The 26,867-nt window shown below is 40.0% G+C and overlaps 1 protein-coding gene across 22 annotated transcripts; it reads right to left on the minus strand.

Moving 5' to 3' along the window:
* Positions 1–438: 438 nt before the first annotated feature.
* On the minus strand, positions 439–25,106 carry PCBP2 (poly(rC) binding protein 2). Of its 22 annotated transcripts, none has more exons than XM_080939338.1 (15): positions 24,955–25,106; positions 22,400–22,521; positions 21,789–21,812; positions 21,664–21,696; positions 21,245–21,361; positions 17,929–18,060; positions 14,947–15,075; positions 14,023–14,097; positions 12,254–12,346; positions 11,218–11,259; positions 10,047–10,119; positions 9,499–9,537; positions 8,525–8,577; positions 7,335–7,504; positions 439–834 (listed from the first exon to the last, which is right to left on the minus strand). In XM_080939338.1, the coding sequence occupies exons 2-15, from the start codon at positions 22,466–22,468 to the stop codon at positions 798–800; spliced, it is 1,086 nt and encodes a 361-aa protein (XP_080795464.1). In that variant the 5' UTR covers positions 22,469–22,521; positions 24,955–25,106; the 3' UTR covers positions 439–797. The 22 variants fall into 22 exon arrangements, with proteins under 22 accessions (XP_080795464.1, XP_080795462.1, XP_080795461.1 ...); XM_080939336.1 differs by having other exon boundaries at positions 14,023–14,109; XM_080939335.1 differs by having other exon boundaries at positions 8,525–8,580; positions 14,023–14,109.
* Between the last annotated feature and the right edge of the window lie 1,761 nt (positions 25,107–26,867).

Raw genomic sequence — 26,867 nt, forward strand, 5'->3', positions numbered from 1 at the left:
AACGACAGTAGGTGAACTTTAAATGATTTCAGGACAAAAGGTCTCAAAACATCTTGAGAAAACTAAATGAACAATTAGTAGAACATGAAATTAAAGTATGCATGGTAGAATAAGGGGGCAGTCAGTCATTCCCAAGTATACTACCAACACCTCCCTGTCCCAGCTACTCTACAATCCTCTATGGTAAGTGCAATTGTCAAATCTTCATAAAAACAAGTTTACAGAGGCCACCAAATGGGGGAAAAGATCGGGGGAAAATTACAAAAAAAAAAAAAAAAAAAAAAAAAAATTGGAGTGGTAAAAAAGGAAGAAATCTATGAATTCTCTTTAAACTGACTAAGGGCTCCATGAGGGTTAAAAGGTGTGAGATGACATCAGACAGGAATAACACCCACAGAAGTCACCGTGGCATCCAGTTTCTAGTCACAAAGAAAAAGCTCCAGTCCATCTTTTAATTTTTTTTTTTTGAAAAATTCCTGACATTACAGAACTAAACTGAAATGTATTAATAATCCACTCTTACATTTCAATGACAAACAAAAATTCATGAGCAAAAAAAAAAAGGGGGGGGTAGAAGCTTATAAAACTAAATATGGATATCTCAGCGTTAACTGCTGAACAGAGAAAGGAATTAAAACACTTTAATTAAAAAATCATGAGTGGATGATAAAGTGTGTAGAAACTGAAAATTTACAAACTATTTAAAACCTGGAATCGCTGACTGTTCAGAAACTACACAGATGGATCATGGGTGGTGGTGAACAGCAGAAAGGGATTATGGGTGAATCTGCTCTGTTCTAGCTGCTCCCCATGCCACCTGTCTCCGAGGAAAGCCTGTAAAACAGAAACAAGATTAAGTCAGTTTCCCGAGCTACAATCAGTCTATTACACCAAAATATTTCAAGGTCTCTTTGATTAATTAGTACTGTGTGTATGTGATTCCACTCCAACCAAGGTTCCAGAGGTGTTCTCAGAGGAGCATAACAAAAGATGTTAAGTTGGTGACACTATCTCTTCAAGTTTTATTCTTTTCTAGAAAACATTAGGTTTCAAGAAGTTGATCCTATCTTATGTTTACACCGTAACAGCCTACCAATGTGAAGGAACTTTGTTTTGGGAGCATAACATTTGAAGATATTATGTAATTGTAACTACGTAAAGGATGTTACAAGGAGGAGCAAGAACAGGAACTTACATTGAAGAACTCAATTACTTCCAAGTTTATATTTCAGGACAAATACTAACAGGAAAACAAGTATGAGGGCTTCACTTCCTTAGCTCACACTTCAAAATCCAAAACCTGTGGGGCCTTACTGTGCCAAATCCTCCTCGTAAACATACCTGGCTACAGTGCCTTTCTAATAGGTCAGCTGAAGTCCTGGAATACAATTAAACTTTGAGAGGAAGGCATTTGGTACATTTAACTAATCATTGGGTAGCAGCAAAATGCCTCATTCTGAAGACTATGAGAGGTGTAAAGTCTTGGTTCCACACCATAAGCTTAACTTCCATTTTTGATGTTTGGTTAGAACCATGTGCACTAAATGTACAAGTACAAATAGGGGAAGGAGTGTCCCAGAAACCAGAAAGTCATTCTTCTATTAAAACCTGTTTTCTTTAAAGTCAGAAATTATTTGTCCTGTCTATGTTACTACTACCCTAATGTGCCTAAACATTAAACATACATGTGAGATCTCAAACTATGCAGAGTGAGGCCATTCCATTCATAGGTAAAATGCAACATGGAAGGGAATCTTTAGTTCTTTCAAAGGGAAGGAAGGGGGTTCAAGCAATGAGGACCTGGCAGCCATGTAAAAATGCCAGAAGTGACAAGTGCACATCTGGAACACCAGTACTGGTGAGGTGGAGAAGGACAGTCTACCAAAATCAGTGAGCCCCAAGGTCAATCAAATCTCAAAAAGTGAAGTGAAAGATGACCAAGGAAAATAAATCACTTTTTGAACACCATGCACCCACACATGTTCACATGCACACACCAGGCCTAAATGGGCTGTGGAGATGACTCAGTAGATACAGAGCTTGTTATCCAAGTACAAAGGCAGTGTTAAAACAGTTGTTGTAGGTAGTGTATGGCATCTGTAGTCCCAGCACACTAACCACAAATCAGAGACTTAGCTGAATTCCTAAAAGCTGGAAAGTCAGCTTTTAACAGTAATCAAAGGAGTATCTGAAACCAAGTGGAACACAATGACCCCCAGTTGCTCACTATGGCACACATGCACATGGGCCCAACACACGGACCCATAAAACACACACAGAGCAGATTCTTACCTATCCCAAAATAGAATGACCCTATGCCAAGGTAAATGAGCTTTAGGGACTCAAGATAGTCTCAGTGGTTAAGAACACTTGCTGCTCTTATAGGGAACCAGATTTGATTCCTAGAATTTGTGGCTCACAAATGTCTGTGACTCCAATTCTATAGGATCCAACCTTTTTAGGCCTCCAAAGGCCCTGTACATGGACACTCTGAATAAATGGAAAAGTTTAAATCTCACTGGCTACATTTAATCTAATATCTCAAAAAAACAACCATACAGAGTGGTAGAACTGTGGTCATACAATCATATAAACAGCTCAAGAACTATCCAGTACTCACTATAAAGCCTAATCAGGAATTTAAAGAGCAAGATGCAGTAATAGATGAGTTACAGAGAAATCTCAAGCAGAAATACAATGACTTTTGAAATCAGACCCATATAGGAACAGTAAGCTTTTAAGAATTTTCACACCAATAGCATTTGTTAAAAGTCATGGTATCAAGCCCCTAGAACATCTGGATTATTACTTCAGCAACTCTTTATTTGGGGATGTTTGTTGAATTAAAATTAAGAGGCTATCTAACTGACAAAATTAAAAACCAAATCTCAATGGAGATGGTTATCAGCATAAGTCTTAACTGTAGAAAGAGTTGAACTACACAACATAGAGGCAGCTAACAAACATCCAAGCCTGTGTTTGCTCTTCAAAAATCTCTGACCCAGGCTGGGTGGGGGGATAGTGCATGCCTTTAATCTCACCGCTCAAAGAGGTAAGCATATCTCTGAGTTCAAGGCCAGACTTGTCTACAGAACATTTTCCCAGACAGCTAGGAACACACACACACACACACACACACACACACACACACACACCACACGAATCGAAAAGAATAACAAGCAGGAACAATTACATTTTTCTGATGTTCAATGTTACCCATAGGAATGTTTGGAAAAGACCATCAGAAAAAGAAAAAAAAGTCTAGAAACCTTCACTGCCTACCAGTAAAGAAAACTCATAGAATGTCCCTTGGATATTTCAAATGACTTTCTCATCTCCTTTTAGTTCTTAAATGCTAAAAAACAAACCCAAGACCCAGCAAATATTCTGCCACTGACTAAACCTCAAAGCCCTTAGGACATTTTTTTCTCTTGTGGAAAAACATCTGTGGCTTATGTTAAAAAGTGGCTGAGGTGTACCTAGGCAGTGCAAGGTCTGGGATCAAGCCCCACAAGGAAAAGGGAGGTAGCAAACAACATAAGCTAAGTGCAGCACTGTAAAAGCACAGCACAACAATTAGTCCTGACAAATCACTCATCAAGTTTATATTCTCTTAGGCGCTCTTTTCTATTTCCCACTACAGAATTCAAATATAAGCATATTATCTCCCACTCATGATACTGTTGCTAGTGAGAAAAGAGCTAGGAAACAGAGTAAATGAGCCAGACCGAGCAATATTTAGAACTTCCAACACTCAAATCTATAATCCCTTTCTAGTATTCCAGAAGCATACTTAATGATACATTAAAGGAATATAGACAAAAGCTACCTGACATGACCACTGCTCATCGTTGTGGCTAAAGAAGTCAGTCCTGCATATGCCTTTGAAATGACTACTCACCCTAGAAAAGAGCTCAGACAAGGATACCTCATTACCTACTGGTTTTAGCAAAGTAAGGAAAGCTGTTCTTGACTTTAAAGCTCTGGTCAATCATGAAGGACCATCAGTATTTAAACTACTGAAGAACCTTCTACTTGGAAATATTGACAAAGGATTACAAAATTCATGTGGGATACAAAAAGGCCCAAGTAGGTTACACAGCCATCCAATCTGACAAGGCACAAACACCCACCCCTCACCGTCACACCACACAGTGAGCTACTGTTCTTACTGTGGCAACTTTATTATAACTAGAAACACAGATTCGGCCAAGAAGGCCAGCTGACAGCTTTAACCATTAAATAATTTAAAATAAAAAAGAAAAGGATTAAAGGAGAAGCTTTTATTCATCAACACAGAGCCTAACACATTGTTTATATTGCAAGGCAGAATAAAGCTACAAAAGAGTGTAACAGAACTAGAGAGTAAGAACTGTGGCTCTAGATAAAGATTTCAATCAACAAGTCAGACTCTGAAACAGGCACTGAGCTGTGAAGACCTAAACCTCAACAAGTATTACCCCATTCCCATCCCCACCCAGTTATCCCCCAAAGTAGTAAAAAGAAAATGGTCACAAGCTCACAATAGTTTGGTTCTCACCAATGTTAACAAAGAAAAACAAAATAAACCAACACTTGAGGAAATGCCAAGATAAGCACTCAGTAGGGAGAGAATCTCTGCTTCTCGCCTTTCAGTTTGTTAGTTACACATGGCACAGTAGAGGTGGTGGTGGTGGCAGCTGAAGCCCCGGTACCCTTAGCAGCAGACACAACATTTAGAGCCAGGAGAGGGATGGGTTTCATGCCAAGCAGACTGGAGACACAAGGGGCGGTCGGAAGAGGGTTGGGGAGGCTGGAGGGTGCGTCGGAAGTCCCCGCTGTGGCGAGCGAGGGGGTGGTGGTGGAGGAGGAAGAAGAAGAAGAAGGGGTGGAGGGTTGAGAGAGGTTGATGCTGAGGTGATCAGGGATCGTGACGGAGGCTGCCTGGGAGGAGGGTTTAGCGTTTTCTAAACTGTAACAGAGGAAAAAAGGAACAAAAAAAAAGGGTGGGTGGAAGGGAAGACCACAATAGGGAAAAAGTACAGGACAAAATCCGCTTCAGTTATATCAGTAAGTGCCTTTGCCTGCCAATTAGAAAGATCTAATATAAACTTATAACAAACTTTTATAGCTTGTGCCCCACCCTCTAAAATATTTATATTAGCACTTCCTCCCACCACACACAATGCTATTTAAAAGAGAAAAGAAATAAATCATAGAGCGCATACTTCCAACTATCTGGTAGATTGATCCAAACCAGAAACCAAAGTAAAGTGGCCAAGCCATGGTGGCAAAGCTACTACAGAAGCTGAGGCAAACAATCAGACTTCACACCAGCCTGGGCTACAATAGGGAGTAGCCTTTAGGGCAACTTTACAACTCTCTTAACCAAAAAAAAAAAAAAAAAAAAAAGATGGGTGGGAATTGCCTAACATAAATAAACAAAGAAACTCTAAGTTTAACCCCCAGTGTTTAAAAACAAATGGAACAAAAAAAATTTTTTTTGAGTTACCTTTTAAACAAAAAAATTACTTCATAAATCAAATTATTGGTTTTCAGTTTCAAAATTACATGTTTAACTGTAATTATTTTTAAAAACAAATTGTTTAAGACACAGGGTCTGTACAGCCCAGGCTAGCTTAGAACTGGAGCCTCTTGCCTCAGCCTCCTCAGTGCTACTGGTTGTGACAGTTTTTCCTGTAGCTAATATTATTTATATCTGCTGGTAAATGGAAGGATGGAAAAGAAGTCCAAAGTAGGTGGCTGAATAGACTACAAAGAATGTAGCATTTTCAAAGAAAAATGCTAAAACAAGTATAGATAAGATCCAGGAAAGTCTGGTGAGAAGCAAGCTCTTTATTTTAACTGACCATTCCTAGACTTCAGAGTTGAAATTAATGTGTTTCTATTCCTAAAATAGGCCCCATATAGTTTGTGTCTAAGCCAGAATCACAGATATTTGCTGCAATAGGACAACCTGCCCCACAAGCCTAATTCCAAGGGCAGGAAAAGCTCCTTGTGGCTCTATTTAGCTTGTTCAGAGCCAAGTCAGTCCGTTAAGGAATTATCACAGCAATGGACCACAGACACAGCTCTGTAAGGAAAGCTCAGGAGTACAGAAGAAATGCTTTGAAGCCAATAATGAAAATAAACCCAGTTTGTGTTTCTCATTCAACCTGGGCCAAGAAGAGAAGATAAAGAGCAAACTTGTATATGTTCTGGCACTGGTGATAAGGCTGTAAAAATCTGTGATCCAAATCCATTGCCTGCACTGTTTCCCTCAGCTATTCAATAAAGCAATTCTGCAGTTACTTCAAGTAATGAAGCTTTGCCTCCGTACAATGTAGACACTAACTTATGAAAACAACAGAGTCAAACTTTAAGTTAGAATTTGAGATATCTCATTTAAGATAAGCTTACCAAAAGCAGAAGGTAACAATTTCTAGCATTAATTTTGCCACATAAAACTTACCTACCATGTGAACTAGAAATAAGTTTTTTACTAACAGGCTCTGTATAATATTACTACCATTTAATATAATACTAAAAACTTGACTAGTAACAAAACAAAATATGTCTGGATATATTTTCTCCCAAGACAGGGTTTCTCTGTGTAGCTTTGGTTGTGTTAGAACTCACTCTAAACTAGCCTGAACTAAACAGAGGTCCACCTATTTTTGGCCTCCCATATGATAGGGATCAAAAGCAAGTGCCTCCACACAGTTGGGCTCATATCATCCTTTCCATATGAATTACAGCATTAGCTCAAGGCACAGAAATACAGAACAATGGCCAAGAGTCTGGTATAAATACACAAGCACATGTATACAGACTTCATATCCCTAAAATCTTTTCTTAGCTTCAGGAACTCTTTAATTTTTATGTGAAAAAGAACACAGACAAGAAAGATAATGACATCTTCCCATAAGATATAACTAAGTCCATTTGAAAACATAACTGAAGCAGCTGTAAGGAACAAACATCCAGTAGGATGATATCTGACTGTACTCACTCAACTGTCCTACAACTCAAGAGTGTACAACAGAACCTACATATAGGGAAATAAAACCTGAGCAAGTCATTTATGGTTGTCTGAGAATAAGGTGAGCAATGGGATAAAAAAAAAAAACATACTAATTTATCTGGAGCACTCCTAAGTCTGCTTCATTTTCTCACAAATAGAGCACACTTGTCATTTGAAACATGTTTACAGAGTAGATGACAGCTATTTCTAAGAAGTGTGTTTCAGTGAGCCTTTCACAAGGGGGTGAGGGGGAAGCACAGTCTTTTGGCGACTCCCTCCATCCCTCCCTATTAGGTTGGCATAGTAAAGCCAAAAGATTGGTCAATCTTACCTGACATTGATTAGATACTGAGCCAGACTAATGCTGGCAGCAGATCCAGTGATGGTAACCTGCCGATCAGTAGATCCTTCCACAGGGTTTGCAATTTTGATCTGCGCCCCAGACATCTGACGGATCTCATTGATTTTGGCGCCCTGACGCCCGATTATGCAGCCAATCAACTTGAGAAACAAACAACAAAACAAACAAAACCAAATTAAGAATTGCACAGCTACACACAATACCATTTACCAATTCCCACAATAGTATCTAAGTTTACACTCCACAAGCTTTCTGATATACTGCTATTAAAATCTTGAAATTTAAAACCTGAAGGTCCCACTTCAATTCCTGAACCATTCATGTGACTAACTACAAACCAAGGAGGACTCCAAGCAGTTTCTCATCCCAAGCATTAGCTTTTGTTCCTATCCCTAGTCTAGCCTCCACTCTAATGAACAAATAATCAGAGAAATATTGAAATCTAGAGAGAATACTACAAATAAACAGTGCCTTCACTGTTGAGCTGTCAAAAACGTGTGAAATCATCCTTCACGTTATGATTCTGGCAAGAAATTGGGATTACATTTACATTATCATTATCTAGTACTAAAGAGTAATAATTACTTAATATATTAACTATGGCTTGACTGAGACACTGACTTTATTATAATTTTATTCTAAAACCTAAATAACCTACTTGTAGAAAGGGCAGATACACTATCACTCCAGAATCTCTTCTCCAAAAGCAAAAAGTTAAATTCTGATGTTCTTTTGGGGAAAATGGTCTCACTACATATATCAACCTGACTTGAACTCAGAGAGTGCTGAGTTTAAAGGCATATGCCACCATCCAAGTTCCAGATGCTTTAAGAGAAAAGTAATTGCTACAGGACAGGAAGAGGTTTTTCTGCCATTGAAAACTGTAATATGGGCTGGAGAGATGGCTCAGTGGTTAAGAGCACTGATTGTTCTTCCAGAGGTCCTGAGTTCAATTCCCAGCAACCACACAGTAGCTTACAACCATCTGTAATGGGATTGGATGCCCTCTTCTAGAATGTCTGAAGACAACTACAGTGTACTTATGGATATAATAAATAAATCTTAAAAAGAAAGAAAGAAAGCTCTTAATACAGTTAATTATATCAATTCTCTCTAGAAAGGTTTCCTTCAGACTTCTATCACAGTTTAACTACACTTACATCATTTGGAATGGTGAGTTCATGAGAAGTAGTTTGAGCAGATGCATCCAAACCTGCTAAAAGACAGAAAAGAGCAAGAAAATATAATGCACAGCATTCAGAATCAGTGATCTTCAAATTTAACTAACAGAAGATAATAAAATGAAAACCCAGCATTGGCTGTTGGGGTTCATCACTAACTCTGAAGCCTCCAAGTAGAAAAGATGGGAGGGGTATCAAAAGTAATGCTGGAAAGATTCTTCTGTACAATCAGAATAGCTGATTTTATGCTATTTCCTGCAAAACCCAGACTAACATGTATATAGATAAAAAGGGGCAAGAGAGTTGTGATTCTTAAACAGGAGCAAAATCTAAACATCAAATGCTTCTGTACATCTAACCCTTTTCTGATTAAGATTACTGTTGTGTCCTGATTTTATTTTGTCCAATGCTAAAATCGGTGCCAACTTTATTCTTGTTACTAGGTATCATGAACTCTTGGCACACATCAATCATACCTCTACCAGATAACACCCTCCCACCTCTATCCTCCTCCCAAACTAGACTTAAAAGACTGAATAGATAAAATGGCAATCTGTTTGAGGGGAATTTATTTCTCCAGATTTATCCTGTCTTTTTCTCTAATTATTCTGGCTTTTGTTTTGTTTTCCAAAGGGGGAAAGAAAAAAAAAAGGAAGAAAAAAATAAATCCCATCACAAACACCCCTACCATTCAAAAGAACATCAGGACTAGGCCATTCCAGCTGGCTAACCCTTAACCATTCTTTCTAGTCCTGCTCTCAACTATGTTTTTAGAAGGTGGTTGGCCAGATCCATCAAGGGACCCTAAGGGATACCAGGCCCACCCCTTTGCTCTCTCACCTACTCTCTGCCATGTGCATGTTGCTGGTATGATTTATGGGCAGTGAAACAAGACTCCCACCAGTTTATTAATATAACAGTAGAATACTACAGATTTTTTTTTTAATCATTACCCCAATAGCCTTTCACCTCTGGAGAGCTGGATTCAATGCCTGTTAAGATACAAGTGAAAATGAGTTTGGTGGTCTCATTCTAGCCCTATCGGACAAGTTATTCCTTATATATATAAAAAATTTTTAAAAGCCCCAAAACAAAACAAAACAAACAAAAAATACACTACACAATTTGGAACAAATGGATTGATTGTCTCTACCCAAGTCTTGTGAATACCTGGTGAAAAAAAGGGGATGCTAATCAGATCAAGGTGGCCAGTATTAGAACGGGTCACAAGAAATTTCAGCCTACCCTTTTCCTGATAAGCATCCCCAGACCTCACCCCAAACCTTCCAGGGATTTTTTACTCTTCTATAATTAACTCACCCCAAATGAAAATCATTGTTAACAAACACATTACCTCCTTTAGCCATAGTAGGTCAAGTTTAAACCAGCAGATGCTGGATGATAACAAATTTTGTTTTAAACAGTTGTCAAGCTGAGACCTTGGGACTGGCCTCTATCTTGTACTACACCTTACAAAAATAACACACTGAGTTATCCATACCACTGAATCCGGTGTTGCCATGGGTCATGGGAAAATGAGACTGTTGCATTGCCAACTGGTGCAGCTTGGTCAACTGCATGAAGGAAACAGGAGAGATCAGCATTAGAAGGGTAACTTAGTCAGGACTCAAGCACACTCAGACATGAAAATGCACATGGCTCCTGTTTCCCAAAGTTGAGTCTACTATTCCATGTATAACAAAGGATAAGAATGGGGCTTACAGTACAATCCAGAGGACAGGCAGAATATGACAGGTAAAGGTTAGAAATAGAAAGGATGTCAGTATACAAGAGATGAATGCATTTGTGGTATGTGAAAAAAGAAAGCACTAGTAATACTAGCCCAACAACTATCCCCTGTGGACTGCTTAATGGAGGTATATGCAGCCATTGCCAACAGTTGCCCCAGGGACAAGCACAGACAGGCTAGATAAACAAACTGTGCAGTGGTGCTAGGGAAGACACACCATGCAGGGTTCTACCAGTACTGGGAAAAGGGAAGGAGATGAGGGGGGCAGGGAGATTGCAAGGAGGAGAGAAGCTTAACAAGAAACCAAACTGGGCTTAGTCCCTGACAAATATTTTTCCAACTATCTTATATGTAATACACATAGATAATTAAACTAGCTGGAAATAAAATAATCCCTTTCCCAGTCTACTTGACACCTCTCCTAGTGGCCTCCACTATCCAAGAACCAAACCCAACTTTCAAAGTCTAATGCTTGGCACCTGAAAGGATTAGTAAAGATGAAAGAAGTGTGCAGGGGGAAAAAAGTGGACAAAAATCCAAATACTAGTACTTTAGTGTAAGAGAGTTTTAGTAAAGTTTGAGTTGAAGTCCAACAATCAGTTTTCTAGCCCTCCTTATATAAATAAACCCTCAGTACCTAAAGGCAAATCCAACCTCCCACTTACTCAAAGAAATTACTCAAGGGAAGCACACTTTACTGACAGTTTGAATTATGCCAAGATATTAATAACATACCATGGATATATAATTTCTAGAGGTTTTACATTCAAAAGCAAACTTAATACTTTGTGGTTCACCTTTTAAGCCGTAACAACACCACAAATGTTCAAGACCCAACTTACTCCTGCCTAAGAAGAAAGGATTCAGACAATTTTGGATGGAGAGGGAGTTTTTCAAAACAAGAAATGAAATCAAAACTTACATCTGGCTGTGGAATGGCATACTGTCCTTGAATGGTATAGGCCTACAAAAGGAGGAAAACAGTTCCTATTAAAAACCAATCATGGACAGCAACCCAATGTGGGGGGAAGACAAGTTTTCAACTGGCCAGGAAGCCAGAGTTGAACTAAAGAAAGGGAGGCCAGGGACTGAGGCAGTAGATGAAATCTCACAATGGTCAGACCTGATCTGGCCTTCTTTGTTCCAGGGATCCTCTAAGGATATACAAATTCTCTTAAAGGCAAAATATACATATTTGCTTTTTAACAAAAAATGTGGAAAATGAAAGTAAAGCAATGCCTTGATGATGTCTCCCATGCCATACTATGTATTCAATACAATATAGTCATTATGCTAATATAAATGATTTGCATCTACACAAACCTGCACGGCATGTATTCAAACACTGCCTATGAACTTAAGTTCACTAGAAGCTAGCTAGGTCTCTGACTAGGGACCTGACCACAGAAGCACTAGGGGTTAAGGTGGGTGGGGAATCAATTGCTTAGTCCTGTCTTTGACACCCACCTACAAAAAGGCACTTGCAGCTCCCACTATGCCCTCCTCCCCACACCAGATGCTCCCAAAAAGGGAGGTTGGTCTTTTGGGCAATAGGGGAGGGGGTTGGGGGACAAGGAGAAAAGAAGGGATGGGGAGGAAGGTGTAGTTGGGTATTTAACAGAATGTGAAATTTCTCACATCACAGTGCACAGTGGCCATTACCCCCAAAAGCACACCCAGGTTGGGGTGGGAAGGTGAAAATGGGATGGGAGGAGTGGGAGAGGGAAAAGAGGGATTGAACAACAACAAAAAAAAAATTTTTTTTAAAAAGTTGGTGTTACCATCTGGTGGGCTACGCGGCCTGTGTGAAATGAGGTGGGGAGGTCAGTCCAGGTCCCCGTGGACAGGTGGTGTCCACAGCACAAAAATCACCAGCGCCACTCGCCCCCCGTGTGTTGGCAGTCTCGGCTGAGGCGGAAGGATTGAGTGAGCCTTGGAGACTGAACATCCCCTCTCACCTCTAGAGGTGGTCCCTCCAGGTCAGGGTTGAGGCACATGGACGGGGTGGTGTGGGGAAAGCTCGCACTGTCGCTGCCTGTGCTGTACCTGTCCTGTGGATAAATAGAGGATTTCAGTCTCCAGGGCTGTCAATCCGGCACCTTGTCACCAGCATGAAATTCACACCAAAAAAAGTTTTTTTTTTTTTCCGTTTCCTTTAAAAAGGAGCTCACAACACAAATTTGAAACGAGCTGCAATCAGTGAATTAAAAAAAAAAAAAGTTACCTACTGGCAGATAACACTGCACGATTGGGTTATTTTTAGTAAAAGTGAGGAGTGAGGTAAGATGCCAGGTCTTGGTCACTGTAGGATTAGCTTGAACCCCTACAGAGCCCACTTTGCAACAAAAGACACAGGTCCATCTCTGGACACTGCATGAACTGGTCCATTTATAAAAAGGCCCATGGGAATGACCCATAACAGGGCAACTGATGGAAGAAGCTTTTAGAGGGCAGTTAACTGAATAAAAGGAGGGAGGGTGGGAAGCAAAGAGGTACAAAGGGAGAGGGGATGATGATAGGGAAGAGTACAGACTATTGTGCAGAGGATTGGTGACACAGCACTGGAGGACCTAGAGTTCCATGGGAAAAGGGATGACTCCTGAGGCTAACCCTCCTGTCTACAATGACTGACCTGCTGCTTCTTTTATCCCAATACTTTCATTGACAGCCCTTACAAACCTGTTAAAACAAAGCTAATCCTAAAACAAAGTTCTAACAGATCTCAATATAACACTGCAACATGATTACTTGTGAAAGCTCTCGGCAAAACATAAACTTGTTCATTTTCATATTTCAATAAAATGTGGAATCAACTCCAAATTGATGCTTTCCCATCTCAAAGAGTTTTCAGACCAAATACAAATAAATGTAACTACTTAGGCATAGATGTTTTTAAATAGGGTAGCCCCAAGTGGCAAAGGTCACTTTTGAACTTTTAGTTTTTAGTACTTTAAAAACTGGTTTACTTATTATTCAAAAAAACACTAACCATCAAAATAAAATATACTAGTACCATGACATTTATCAGTCGTCTTCTCACACAACTCTAACTTTAGAATAAAATGTCAAAGATAAATGAGGCATCGAGAGAACGCTCTGGTGTTCTCTCACTACATCCCAGTATGCTCTCCCCATCCTATGCTCTTCTTACTCCAGCTGATTTCAATTATACCATGGGGTTTAAACCAGTGTTTATGAGATTAAGACTCTGGAGAACAACAAACTGGAGTTTGGGGATAAAAGGGTAGGAGTAGGGGAGGTGAGGTGAGGGGGAGGGAAAATTTGTAGGACACTCAAGTTCAGGATCTGCTCCCACGCCCCCATGCCATTTATTTGAGACCACCATCCAGAATTTCCAGAGGTCTAACTCACTTGCAAATACTTCGACCTCCATCATTCCACACATACGAAAGCATGGATGGGATGTTGATACAGGGACAGAGGAAATGACACTGGAGGAATTTAACTCTAACCCAAACCACCTTAAATCAGCAACCAATTTCTCTTCTGAGTGTCTACAAAACTCCCGTTGCCTGCTAAAATAAGATCTTGCTTGGCATTCAAAACTTTCTTCAGTACAAAAACAAAAAAACAAAAGCAAATCAAACAATAGCCAAAAGTAAAAGTTTTCAGCAAGCATGCAAAGTAGCTTGGTGTGCTGCTGGCAAAGTTGGTATTTAAAATAGAATCTTTGATCATTCTAGCCCACCAGTAAGGATTTTCTTACCTGACCACCTGCAAAGATGACTGGAGAACTGGAGGGCTTGGGCCGGTACGGGATGGTCACGCCCTTCGGGGGGGACTGGGAGAGAGTCAGAGGGGAAAAAAACAAAAAGAGATAAGGTTTCAAAGCTGCTTCAGCTGTGTGGCTATAGCACACACAGGTCAGTTATATAAAAACTATTCTCTCCAGTACCTTACTTATCAAGTTGTACATTAGTTATTTGCCTTTAAAAAGCAAGAAGAAATTCCATTTATAGAGTATGTGGCTCATACGAATTCTCTAACAGGCTTTAAAATTTTAATAATTTCCACACTTGTAAATAAATGTAATTCACACACACAGAAACCTACATGTGTGGATATACTTTAAGTGGTAATTTTTAGGCCCTTACATTTTTGTTAAATAAGACATAAAGGCAAAGTTGGATATGAAATTCTAGGATGTTATGTTTTTGGTCCAAAGACACAAAACCTTTTTTCTTTATGATTTATATGGGGCCAAACCCAAGAGATCTAATTTCCATTAATTTTTTTGCTGTAGAATATATAGCAGGACTTCATAATTCACTCAGAAATACCACCATTGATACTTTTCCTATAACTATTCTTTGAATATATCCTGCGTCAAAGTGAAAAAGAGAATATGTCAATGTCAAGAAGTTCAAAGAGTGTTAAAAATCCCAAGTCCTCATACCCACACTACTAGAACATTCTGAACTACAAGACAATTGCTTTTTAACAGATTCTATTTTTACTCATACTAAGATACATCAAAACTGGAAGGAATGTATGAACTCAGGGGACTACTTTACCCACCTCTACTGATAAGCCTCTTAACAGCTTCACCTATTTCTAGCCTTACTAAATATAGATCAGTTCCCCTGTCCCCAGAATTACCCCCACCTCCAGCATGAGCCTGAGGGCTTACCTCCAACATGACCACACAGATCTGTTTGACACACTCAATGATGGATTGCGGGATGCCAGCAATAGTGATTGCCCGCTCAGTTGAGTTGGGGAGCATATCCCCTGCCACCTGGACCTGAGCCCCTGTACTCTTTAGGGTAAAAGAAAAAAAAAAATCAGAAATACTGTTCAATTCCTTCCAATACCAACCTTAGAATATGAAGTTCAATAGATTCTTATTTCCACCCTTCCTCATTTCCCACTTTTCCTTATTCCAGAAACTACTCCTTATTAGAGTTAAAAATAAAATTACCTCTGAGAGACAAGAATACTTCTGAGTAACAGCCTACATTTAACCTGCACTCAGGGAAAAAAAAGTGCCTTCTATACAACTTACTCTTACCCAGTAATGAGAACTTTGTGGGCAAACAAAATCCTTTTAAATATCATCTTTTCATTCTCTTATTGAGCAAATATTTTCCTCAATCCCATTCTGTATGTTAGGTACCATTTCAGTAATCATCAAAAGAAAATCTTAAATTGGTGTTCACACTATTCTCACCACTGAAAAGGTGAAAGAAAACCATCTAGCATCCTTGTAACCAGCAAGGGATATAGTGAGAGACTATCTTAATAAACTTAACTAAACCACACCCACAAAAACATATTCCTAAACCAAAACTAACAATTCTATACAAAGACTTCAAAAATATTCAACTAGTTTTAGAATCATTTCATTCAGTAACATTTCATTTAAACATGAAATATTTCATGAAATGTTGATAAAAGGGAAATAGAGACTGTCTTTTAAAAAAAAATAGCTAGAAAAATAAATGCCAGCAATGTAGCTCAAGAGGTAAAAATGCCTGTTGCCAACCCTAACTTAAATTCCATCACTGGGGGACTCACATAGTAGAAAGAGATCCAAGACCTGCAAGTTGCCCTGACCAAAGAAGTGTTACACATACAAAACGTAATTTAAAAAAATTGTTTCAGGCAGTCATATTATACCTCCTTAAATTACCAGCACTTAAGATGCAGAGGCAGGAGGATCTCTGTATTCACAACCAGCCTAGTCTAGTAGGGCTACACAGTTATTCCTACTATGAAATTTCTAATTATTATTTCAAGGGTTTGGAAAAAATGGTTGAAGATCATTTGTTGCTACTGCTGGGGACCCGGGTTTAGTTCCCACAACTCTGTGACTCTCCCACTCCAGGAGATCCATCTCTCTTCTGAATTCCACTGATAACTGGCACATATATTACATATACATGCACACGGGCAGGCTAAAAGCTTATTAATAAATCTATAAAATTCTTTTAGGCTTAGAGATGGCTCTAAATTTACAGTATAAATTGTTTTTGTGAAAACCTGAGTTTAATATTTCCTAGCACCCATAAAAGTCTACTCACAAGAAAACTCCAGCCCCAGAGGATCCAAAAACCTAATTTACATGTAAATAGTCAGAGGCAAACAAAGTATAATATATTCAAAGTAAAACTAAAAGTGGCTCCTGACTTTAATCCCAGCACTCAGAAGGTAAGGCAAAATGCTCTAAGTTGGAGGACAGTCTTTAGTGGCTCAGTATATAAACACTTGAAAGGTAATCTATACTGAGTAATTACACATAATGGGGGAGAAGGAAGATGGCTCAGCCTATACAATGCTTGCAGCACAAGAACCAAGAACACTCATAAAAACTGGGGAGGGGTTTGCATTTGTGATCAGAAGACTTATAGACAGACAGGAATATCCCTCCCCAGGGGCTTAGAGGACAAGCTTGGGGGGGGGCACAAAAACTAAACTAAAAAAAGAACACATGTGGGGAGGGAAACTAAATAGAACTTTTGACAACCATTTTTAATCCCAGGACTTAAGAAGCAGAGCCAGACATCTCTGAATTCCAGGCCAGCCATACCTAAAATGGTGAAGCCTTATCTAAAAAAGGAATAGCAGCTAAATGCCATCAAAACTGTGAGGATTGTATTAATGTATGAAATTCTAAGTAACACTCATATTCTGACATTACTGAGCCGCGCAAAGGCTGTATGTACACCAAGGTACTTGGGAGACTGAGGCACAATTACTAGTAAATGCATATAAGGTCCAAAATAGTATAGGCTAATAACAGCAAAACCCCCACCTTTAAAATTAAAGGGGGTACAAGAATAGTGTATTGAGGAACATCCACCTAGCATCTGTGAGGCCATTGATATCAACCTTGGGCACCACAAAATAAAATTTGATTTTTTTAAAACATTAACTTTAATATCATCACACTATTACCTTCATAGAATGTAAATTATTGGGGATGTGTCCTGTGAAGCAGCACTAGGGGTTAAACCTAGTTCCACATACATGTTAAGCAAACTACTGTACAAATAGACCAGAATCTGAACACCTTTTTAAAAAGATTTATTTATCTTTTGTATGAGTACACTGTAGTTGTCTTCAGACTCACCAGAAGGGGACATTGGATCCCATTACAGATGGTTGTGGGGCACCATGTGGTTGATGGGAATTGAACTCAGAAAGTCTAGAAGAGCCATCAGTGCTCTCATCCACTGAACTCTCTCTCCAGCCCTTATATTTTTAAATGAGGGGATTTTACCAGATATCCCTGGCTGGAAGGGAACTCACTGCATAGATCATTCTGTCCTCAAGCTGACCCTCTTGCCTGTCTCCAAGTACTGTTATTAAAGGCATGCACCAGCACACCTGAGTCCATCTTGTATTTTTTAGGGTTTCCTAAACTGCCAACAATAAACTAATGCTGGGAGTTTCCCTTCTCAGTCTCCTCTGTCCTAAGATCACAAACCTGCACTACTATCATCAAACCCCCTTGCCTAGCCATAACACAATTTATGTGTGTAATAGTGCATGCATTCAGGAAACAGAGGTAGGTGGTTCTCATAGAGATCCTTGCCTACATAGTCAGGCCAATCAAGGCTTTAAAAAAAAAAGCTAACAGATTATTTGAAAACAAATAAATAATACTAACCTCTCTTATTTCCTTGATCTTACAACCACCTTTTCCAATAAGAGAGCCACACTGACTAGCAGGAACTACCAGCCGTAAGGTAACCGGGGGTCTACTGGCAGCTGTGCTATTGGTCATAGAGCTGCTTATGTCCTGTTAAAAAAAGAAAACTGCTTAGAACACCAAAAGGATAAATAGCACATATATACTTGAAAACCTAACTTTCATAAATAATCACTTCCTCTTGAACTTAAGGACATGTATGTACCATAACTATACCAAACTGTGATGATCACTATTTGGGCCCAATGTGGTAGCACTGCTTATAGTCCAGCACTCACAAAGAGAAAAAAAAAAAGATCTAGAAATACAGGCCAGTACAAGACAGGCCAGCAGACACAGAACTATAATCACCTTTTCCAGTAAGAGAGCCATACTGACTAGCAGGAACCAAGAGCCTTAAGATAACTGGAGGTCTACTGGTTTAAATAACACAAAACTGGGGGATTTGCTCACTGGTATAATGCTTACTCTGGAATCAATCCCTAGAAGCAACACAAAACAGAAAAAGGAACTGCAGAAGCAGCCATAAACTTTTTCTTCACAGCAACAAAGTACAGAGAAAAGCGCCAAACTTCTTTCCATTTGATTTTAAAACACAGCTTAGTAGTAAAGAACTTTGTCTAGCATGCATGAAACCAAACATTCTAATCCTAATAACAAAATTTTTTTAAAAAGTAGAGTTGGGGGCTGGAGAGATGGCTCAGTGGTTAGAGCACTGAGTGCTCTTCCAGAGGTCCTGAGTTCAAATCCCAGCAACCACATGGTGGCTCACAACCATCTGTAATGGGATCTGACGCCCTCTTCTGGTGTGTCTGAGGACAGCTACAGTGTGCTTATATAAAATAAATAAATAAATCTTTTTAAAAAAAGTAGAGTCAAGGGACTGAGGAGATGGCTCAGTGGGTAGAGCTTGTGCAAGCAATAAGGACTGGAGATCAGGTCAGATCCTCCAGCACCCACATAAAAACTGGGTATGGCTATACATGCCCATAATCCCACCATTGAATGTGAAAACAGACCTGTCCTAAGAACTGGAAGGCTGGGAAGATTCCAGTTCAATCAAAGACCCTTTCTCAAAGCTGGAAAGCACAATGCAATAGAAAACATGTGATATCACACAATATAACCAATTTCAAACTAAGTATCTTCTTACAAAACCAATATAAAGTATTTTGGATTTAAGGTCTCCATGGTTTTTGCAGTCCTGTATGCTTACCAAATACTCTCTACACCCTGATCTATACCAATTAACTGATTTCAATTTCTCCCATAGCAATAAATAAACTACCCTAAAAACAATAAAATCAGGTATCATATCTAAAATGCTTTGAAATAAAGTTTTGGAGTTAGCAAAAGAGGAATTGGAGTCTATGCTTGGCCAGGAATAGTGGTACATGCCTTTAATCCCAGCACTGGAAGGCACAGGCAGGTAGATCAGAGTTCTAGAATAGCCAGAGCTACATAAAAAAAAAAAAAAAAAAAAAAAAACAGGTCATGCATAATACACATGATGTGTTTGATTCTATTCCAGCAAACAAAGCAAAACAAAAACCCTCTATTGACAGCTTTTCCAGTATACTTGTATCCCAAACAATAATATTTTCTATTTTTACAACCATTAACATAGTGAGTTAATGCCTAGGTTAGAGTACAGTTTGTACAAGTTAATCTTTTCCTTCCACCATGTAGGTCCCAGGCACTAAATTAATGCCATCAGTTGTGAGACAACTGCCTTTACCTGCACAAAAATTAATTAATGCATTTTTTTTACATTCCAGGCTGTCCTGGAATCTACTCCCGCACTATGTATATGATGCTGACCTATAACTCACTATGTCTATGATGCTGGTTAGCTTTCATAGTGGGCTGGAAAACAAACAAAAATCCACAACTCTGTCTAATCTGCATATGCCAGGTGTATCAATTGCTTACTTACATATAAGCCTTATAGTCAAGAACCTTTTATTCTTCTTTTGATACAGGATCTCAACTATATAATCCCAGCTGGCCTCAAACTCAGAATTATCTGCATCAGCTTCCTAGTACTGCTGGGATTAAAAATGTATACTATACCACTCCAAGCCTATTACTTTTAAAATAATAGCATATAGTTCTAACTGATCTTTTAAGCTGCAAATTCTGGAATAACAGCATCCTTCATGTTAAAATATATTATGTCTGACTTGAACATGGATATTATTTAAAGAAGCATTAAGCAGCAACCAAACAGCACCCTTCTGTCTATGGTATCAACTGCACAATTAAGGAAACAGTATTATTACAAGGAGGACAAAGCTAAACACATGACTTAAGATAGTAGTTGTTCAGCCTCTGAAAGTATGTAAGAAAGAGGAAATGCTAACAAAACCAGCAATGGTTACTTTGCTTCTAGTAACCTAAGGCTTTATCCCCCCCCCAAAGATTTATTTTATGTATACAAGTACACTGACTGTAGCTGTCTTCAGAAACATCAAATCTCATTACAGATGGTTGTGAGCCACCAGGTGGTTGCTGGGAACTGAATTCAGGACCTCTGGAAGTGGTGCTCTTAACCGCTGAGCCAGTTCTCTCCAGTCCAAGGCTTTACCTCTTAACTTTTAATACAGTAGGAACAGTATCTATTATAATTTAAAATCCAACAGTACACTGGATTTGTAAAACATCCTAGTTCTTCTACAGGATCCTAATAAAAAGCACATTAAGTTCATTCATTCAACTGTAAAAATCTAAAGCACACCTTTGAAACAATTACTAAAAACATTTTAAATGACAAAATTATAAAAGGTATTATCTCCATGTAATCTCAACACTTAGGAGCCTAACCCCGAAGTGTTAAAAGTAATCATGGACTTCCTAGTAGTGCTAGACTTACAAGAGACCCTTATCTCAAAAGATAAGAAATACTAAACCAAAACTATATTAAAAAGGTGCGTGCGTGTGTGCGTGTGTGCGTGTGTGTGTGTGTATAAGTGCATATACGTGTGTTTGTACAGAAATGGCTTGCTGGTTAAGAGCAGTGACTGCTCTTCCATTCCAATGCTCTTCCAGGTTCCTTTCCCCCAGTCATATATATATCACAGCTCACATCTAGTCTACAACTCCAGTTCCAGGGCTTCTGACACCCTCACATAAGCACGTAGTCAGATAAAACACAATGAACATAGTATAAAATATTTTTTAAAAATAGTCAGCTAATAGCCCAATTACTTTTAAACTTTAATTTTTTTTTTATGCCTGGTATAGGGGGAGGGAGCAACATAAAGGTACAACAAACCTCTTCCAGTTTGTCAATGATCATAGCAAAGGCTTTGAAGATGGCATTAGTCGGTCCTGCCAAAGTGATAATTCTCTCAGGACAATTCCCTTCTGAGATGTTGATACGTGCACCACTCTAGAAAGAAAAACAAGTAGTTTTTATAGATAAAAAGAACTAAAATTGTACACGATAGTCTGTCCTAGATAACACAGGCAAGATGCTGGCTAAATAGAAGAGCATTTCAAATACTGCACTATTTGTCTTCAACCTACTGTGTGTGCCTTATACTTTCAGGACTCGACACAAAACTCACTTCTATCTAGTATTTGTTATCACAAACTAGCTAGAAAATGCTTTTCCTTTTCTAGTTCTTCCCCATGTAACCTCTCACAGAACTTTTTCAGGGTTTTCCAATCCCAATGCTCTTTGCATCTTACCTCCTCGCGCATCTTCTTAACAGATTCTCCTTTCTGTAAGAGGAAAAGTCAAGTGTGAGCTCCAATTGCTATTTCAGCTCAGACTGACTAAACAGGAATTAAGTGTTGAAGTGAAACTGACTTACCTTTCCGATGATACTGCCAACTTCCTACAATGGAGAAAATCCAGTGTTAAGAGGAAATTCAGAGTTCATCATAATGAAAAGAAAATTCTAAGTGTTCAGCTAACCAAGTGCTAGCTATGCTAATTACCAATCCAAAGGAAAGGAGGTTTAGAATGTATCGGGGGAGACACTTATTCATTTCCTCCCACAAATTTCGTACTGAAAGCTATCCAAAAAAAATGGAGAATAATCAGTGATTAAATTCCACAACTTTTTATTACATGTAGAGACCTGGGTTAGCTCAATGGTAGTGTTGTTTGCCTAGTTACCCTGAATTCAATCTCCAGTACCACTGAAAATCCAAAACGAAATCTTCCTTCTGAAAGTTAAGCTACAGTAACATACACCAAAATGCCTTACCAAGCAGCATGTCTGCTTTTTGGCTCTAACCACTTGTTAAGTCTTTCTTGCTCTCTGAGGCTTCCTAGTAAAAGCTGTCCATTTTTTCCTACCACACTCCATAAAGCCAGATGTCCCATAGCGCTAATCTGATGAGCTCCAAGATGTTTGTCTGCTTTTCCTGGCCCCTTCCACAGCAGTTACTATGACCCAATTTCCAAGCTGGTGCATACCTTTCCATGCATAAGTAGCCTGATGGTGAGAGTGACATTTAATCCACCTTCAATCACACCGGTGTCCATGTCTAGCAGTTACAGGGAGCTGGACTTTGTTTGAGTGGTCAAGTCTTTGGTCACTGGTAAGAATGAAAACCAAAAACTGAAATGTAAGAATGACCAAAATGAGGGGGAAAATATAGTGTAATTCCTTTCCAGTTATTTTCACTTTGCCATTTTCAGTTTTATTTAATTGACACTTGAAGTGTTAGCCTATCAAACTTGTAAACACTCCCAGCACAACTCTTTTAACACTGAGATCAGTGTTTTGTTTCCAGTTTGCTCATTAATGACAGGGTTTCCACTGATCCTAGAGATGAGAAAGATTCAACCCTTCTACTGGCAATGGTTTTAAGGAAACTGTTTATGTGCAAGAAGTTGTCTTTCAGCTGAGTAACTTTTGAGGACTCAGTAACAGCTGGACAAACTTTAACTACAATGAGGGCAAATTCAACTTTCTTTCTACTGGACAACAAGGTATAGCATCTATGCAAATGCATTTAGGACAAAAATTTCTAAAATTGAGATACACTTATCTCAAAGGTTGATAAATGACACCAAATGATTTTGAAATGATTTAGTTCAGATGTGTGGATGGTGGTACATTTCCGTATAATCTCAGCACTTTAGAGGTTTTGACAGGATTGTTTTAAGTTCAAGACCACCTATCAAGAACAAGTGTAGCCAGAGCTACACAGTAAGACAATCACAAAATAACAAAATAAAAATTTCATAATTCTCACTGAAATAAGTATTATTCAAGATATACTTCGCAACTGAGTTCCATGTTTCTTTGAAATTCTGTACAACAGGTTTTTTTCTCCCACTCTTCCTCTCTAATAGAGAAACTTCTATTTGTATGTTAACTTTGACTATCACACAATTAAGTCGTTTAAGTCCCAAATTTTCTTCCAAATACAACAAAACATAGTACTAAAATTTTACTTCATATTTGCTTTGATTGATCAGCCATGATAGATGAACAAAATGGTCCCTTTGTACTCACCCTCAGAAACTTTGGAATAACTACTTGTATAGACAAGGAATTTGGATTTTGATGTTTTTGCCTTTAATACTTTTAACATCAAACATCCAAGAGTCTCAAGCCCTGAAATTTCTCCAATAGCTTGGCAAGTATTCATCCCTTCAAATTTGTATCAATGATTTCTCTCCTACAACTAATTTTGTCCCTTCATAAAATCAGTTTTCACTTTGATGTAAACACACACAATACGAATTTTTGTTTTGTTTTGTTTGAGACAGGACCTCACTATGTTGCCCAAGACTGAATGGAACTGTCTATTAATACCAGGCTATCTTCCAAACTCAAAAACCCACCTGCCTCTGAATCCATACCTTAAATATTTTAAAAGCGCTTTAAAGTGGCTGTCACACCACTCTATATACTGCAAACTATCTTCTGGTTATTTCAGGATGTTAAGTGATTATATAAAGTGCATCCCTAAAGCACATCAGTTCCCTATTTCCAGAAAACAGTTCACTGCTGTCAAGCTCACAAATCAACATCGCATCCATGGGAAAACAATGCTGTTCACTGAGTCAGAAAGACGATAACCACCCCCCTATATAAACCTGAGGATACCTTTAGTTCATTTCCCCCACTCACATATATTAATCACTTTAGAAATACAATAAGTCCAAAAGGAAAATAAACTGAAAACCTAGCTACAAATCCATTTCTTAAGTAAAGCGCGAAGATGCTTTTTTTTTTTTTTTTTAACTCCAAGCCACGTAAGTAACCTGAGAAACCTGTCAATTCCTCTCCTGAGTAGGTCAATCTGAGTGTACCCCATCCTGGGAATCCAGCTGTTAATCCTGCAGTCAATTACCCCTCTATAAATAGCTCGGTCTGGTTTATAGCGGCAGGCATTTTGTAATTTCAAAATTCGTTACCCGAGAGAACGTCAGAGTAACTCGGTAACAGGGAGTCCGCCTACCCTTTAACTCTGCAGCTCCCCACTCCCCTCCCCCGCCCCGGTCATCCAAGCATTTTCCACTTAAAAAAAAAAAAAAGGCCCCCCCTTCCCTTGACTAGGATGGGGGTGAATAAACGGTTCGGTCAGGGGGGGGCGCTGCGACCCAGGGGGAGGGGCCGGACAAGTAGCGCCTCCTCGTGTGTCTGCGCCAGCGCCTGACCCCCGCGGGGAGCCGCGCTCACCCGCCCCGCAAGCAAGCCGGCCATCGCCTCCCCCACCCCCCTCAACCAACAAATCCACCGCCGCCCCCCCTGCCGCGCGCGCGCCCTCCCTGACTCCTGCGCAGCCGCCACCGGGAAAGGAGGGGGAGGGGGCAGGATTTGCGCGAGGCCTACTAGGCCGCGCTGGAGCCAGGGCCTCGCGTGAATGGCCGGGCAGGCAGAGTGAAGTAGTAGACGCTCATGCGGGATTACGAGAGGCCGAGGCTCCAGAATAGGACCGGAGTCCGACAAGAAGAATGTCACGAGTGGAAGCAGAAGCTATTGCCGGGGGCAGAGCAGAAATTTTTAAGCTTACCTGGAGGCGCGAGTCGACTGAGGGGAAAAGGGGAGCGGGCGGGAAGGGGAAGGGCGGGAGGCCGGGGGCGGAACAATAGGGGCGGGCGGGAAGGCGAGGGGGGCCCCGCTAGCGGGCGGAGGAGGGGGGGTGGAGGAGGAGGAAGGGGGAAAGAGACCCCGGGGCGGGTGGAGGGCAGCGGAGGGCGGGCGGGCGGGCGGAGGGCGGGCGGGCGGGCGGGAGAGGGCGCAGGCTGCGGCTGCTCCGGCTGCTGCCTCTGCTGGTCTGGGAGGGGGACGGGGCGGAGCGGGCCGCTTTCAACCCCGCGCACCCTTCGACCCCGGAAGCGCTAACCGCCCCGGGGGCCGGCGAGTCGACTGCGTCGTCCACACTTTCCCCACGCAATGCGGACCGCCTTCCCGAAGCCTAGAGCGGCTCCTTGGACAGCGTCGGCACCAGCGAGACGGCCGGTAACCAACAGCGAGATCTGTGATAGAGAGGCAGCGGAGAGGCGCGGAGGATACTAGTGGCCTCTAGCGGGGTAACTGGAAAGCTCAGGCCTTTGCTTTGGATCGGGAAAAGATGGGAGGGAGGGAAAGGAAAATAACAGTTGTCTAAAATTAAAAAAAAAAGAATGGCCAGACTGAAAGTATCACACAAACTGCTTACTCTAAAAATAATTCAGTTTAGTAAGCACAGAAGAAATGAAAACAGTATTTTGCAGCCCATGTTCTGAATCAGGCAATAAAAATTATAAGGAATTAAAATATAAAGGAATGTTCTTAAACCAGACAGTGGTGGTACGCACCTTCCATTTCAACACTGGAGAGGCAGAGTCAGGCAGATCTCTGAGTTCGAGGACAGGACTATATAGTAACCTTGTCTTGAAAAACCAAAAAAAAAGAAAGGAAAAGAAAAAGAAAGAAAGAAAAAGAGGAGAAAAGAAGTGTTGTGACACAGACTTTCTAAGCAATCAAACTTCACCGTATTAGACAACGTTGATAATGTATCTCAGTATTATATAAGAAGTATTGTATAATCTAGAATTCTTGCACAAAATGGGTAATCTTTTTATTAGGGACAAAGGAACAAGTTAAGCATCAGTACAGAAAGGATTTCTGTGACCAAGTATAGTGATACAAGCCGACGCTACTACTAGTTAAGGAAGACAATGGCAAATCTCAGGCCATCTTGGAATGCATAGCAATGCTGCTTCATTATTGTTTGTTGCTTTAAAAAATTTTTTTGAAAGCAGAATTTTGTACACACCACAAGACAAATGTCCTGGTGTCTTTAAGAAAGCAATAAACGTTTTTAAACATGTTGTATGTGTGTGTACGAACTGAGTGAGTGTATGTGAGTACACCACAGTAGGCAGGGGAAGTCACAGGACTTTCAGGAGTCAATTCTCTCCTTCAGCCAAGGGGTCCTGAAGATCAGACTCAGGACCTCAGGCTTGATGGCAAATGTCTGTTCCATCTCACTGGCTTTCAGAACTGGAAAGATGTCTCAATAGGTAAAAGCACCAACTGCTCTTCCAGAGGTTCAGGGTTCAATCACCAGTACCCACAAAGGCTCTTCACTTGGATGTGACCCTAGTTCCATGGGATACAACACCCTCTTCTGGATTCCACAGCCACTGCACACTAGTGATACACATACATACATGGTGGGCAAAACACATACACACATTAAAACAAATCGAATAGACATATCTGTAAGGAGTTGAGGCAGGCAGATATTTTGAAGCTAGTCTGGTCTACATAGCAGGTTTCATGACATTGAGAACTACATAGTGAGAATCACTCTCAAAAAACAATCAAAAAGATAACTTGCTCTTATGAAGGAGCCGAGTTCAGTTCCCTGTAGATGGTTCACAGTTCACTGGAGTTTCAATTCCAAAGATCTGATGTCCTCTTCAGGCCTCCTAAGGC

Source organism: Micromys minutus (assembly GCF_963924665.1).
Source record: "Micromys minutus genome assembly, chromosome: 27".
Taxonomy (NCBI): Eukaryota; Metazoa; Chordata; class Mammalia; order Rodentia; family Muridae; genus Micromys; species Micromys minutus.

Excerpts from the sequence above, each read along its gene's own strand:
- PCBP2 (XM_080939332.1), bottom strand. The coding sequence starts at position 22,468 with ATGGACACCGGTGTGATTGAAGGTGGATTAAATGTCACTCTCACCATC. Across the intron at positions 21,697-21,788 it reads TTGGCAGTATCATCGGAAAG|AAAGGAGAATCTGTTAAGAA; the intron begins GTAAGTCAGTTT and ends TTCCTCTTACAG. Across the intron at positions 10,120-11,217 it reads ATGCCATTCCACAGCCAGAT|TTGACCAAGCTGCACCAGTT; the intron begins GTAAGTTTTGAT and ends TCCTTCATGCAG.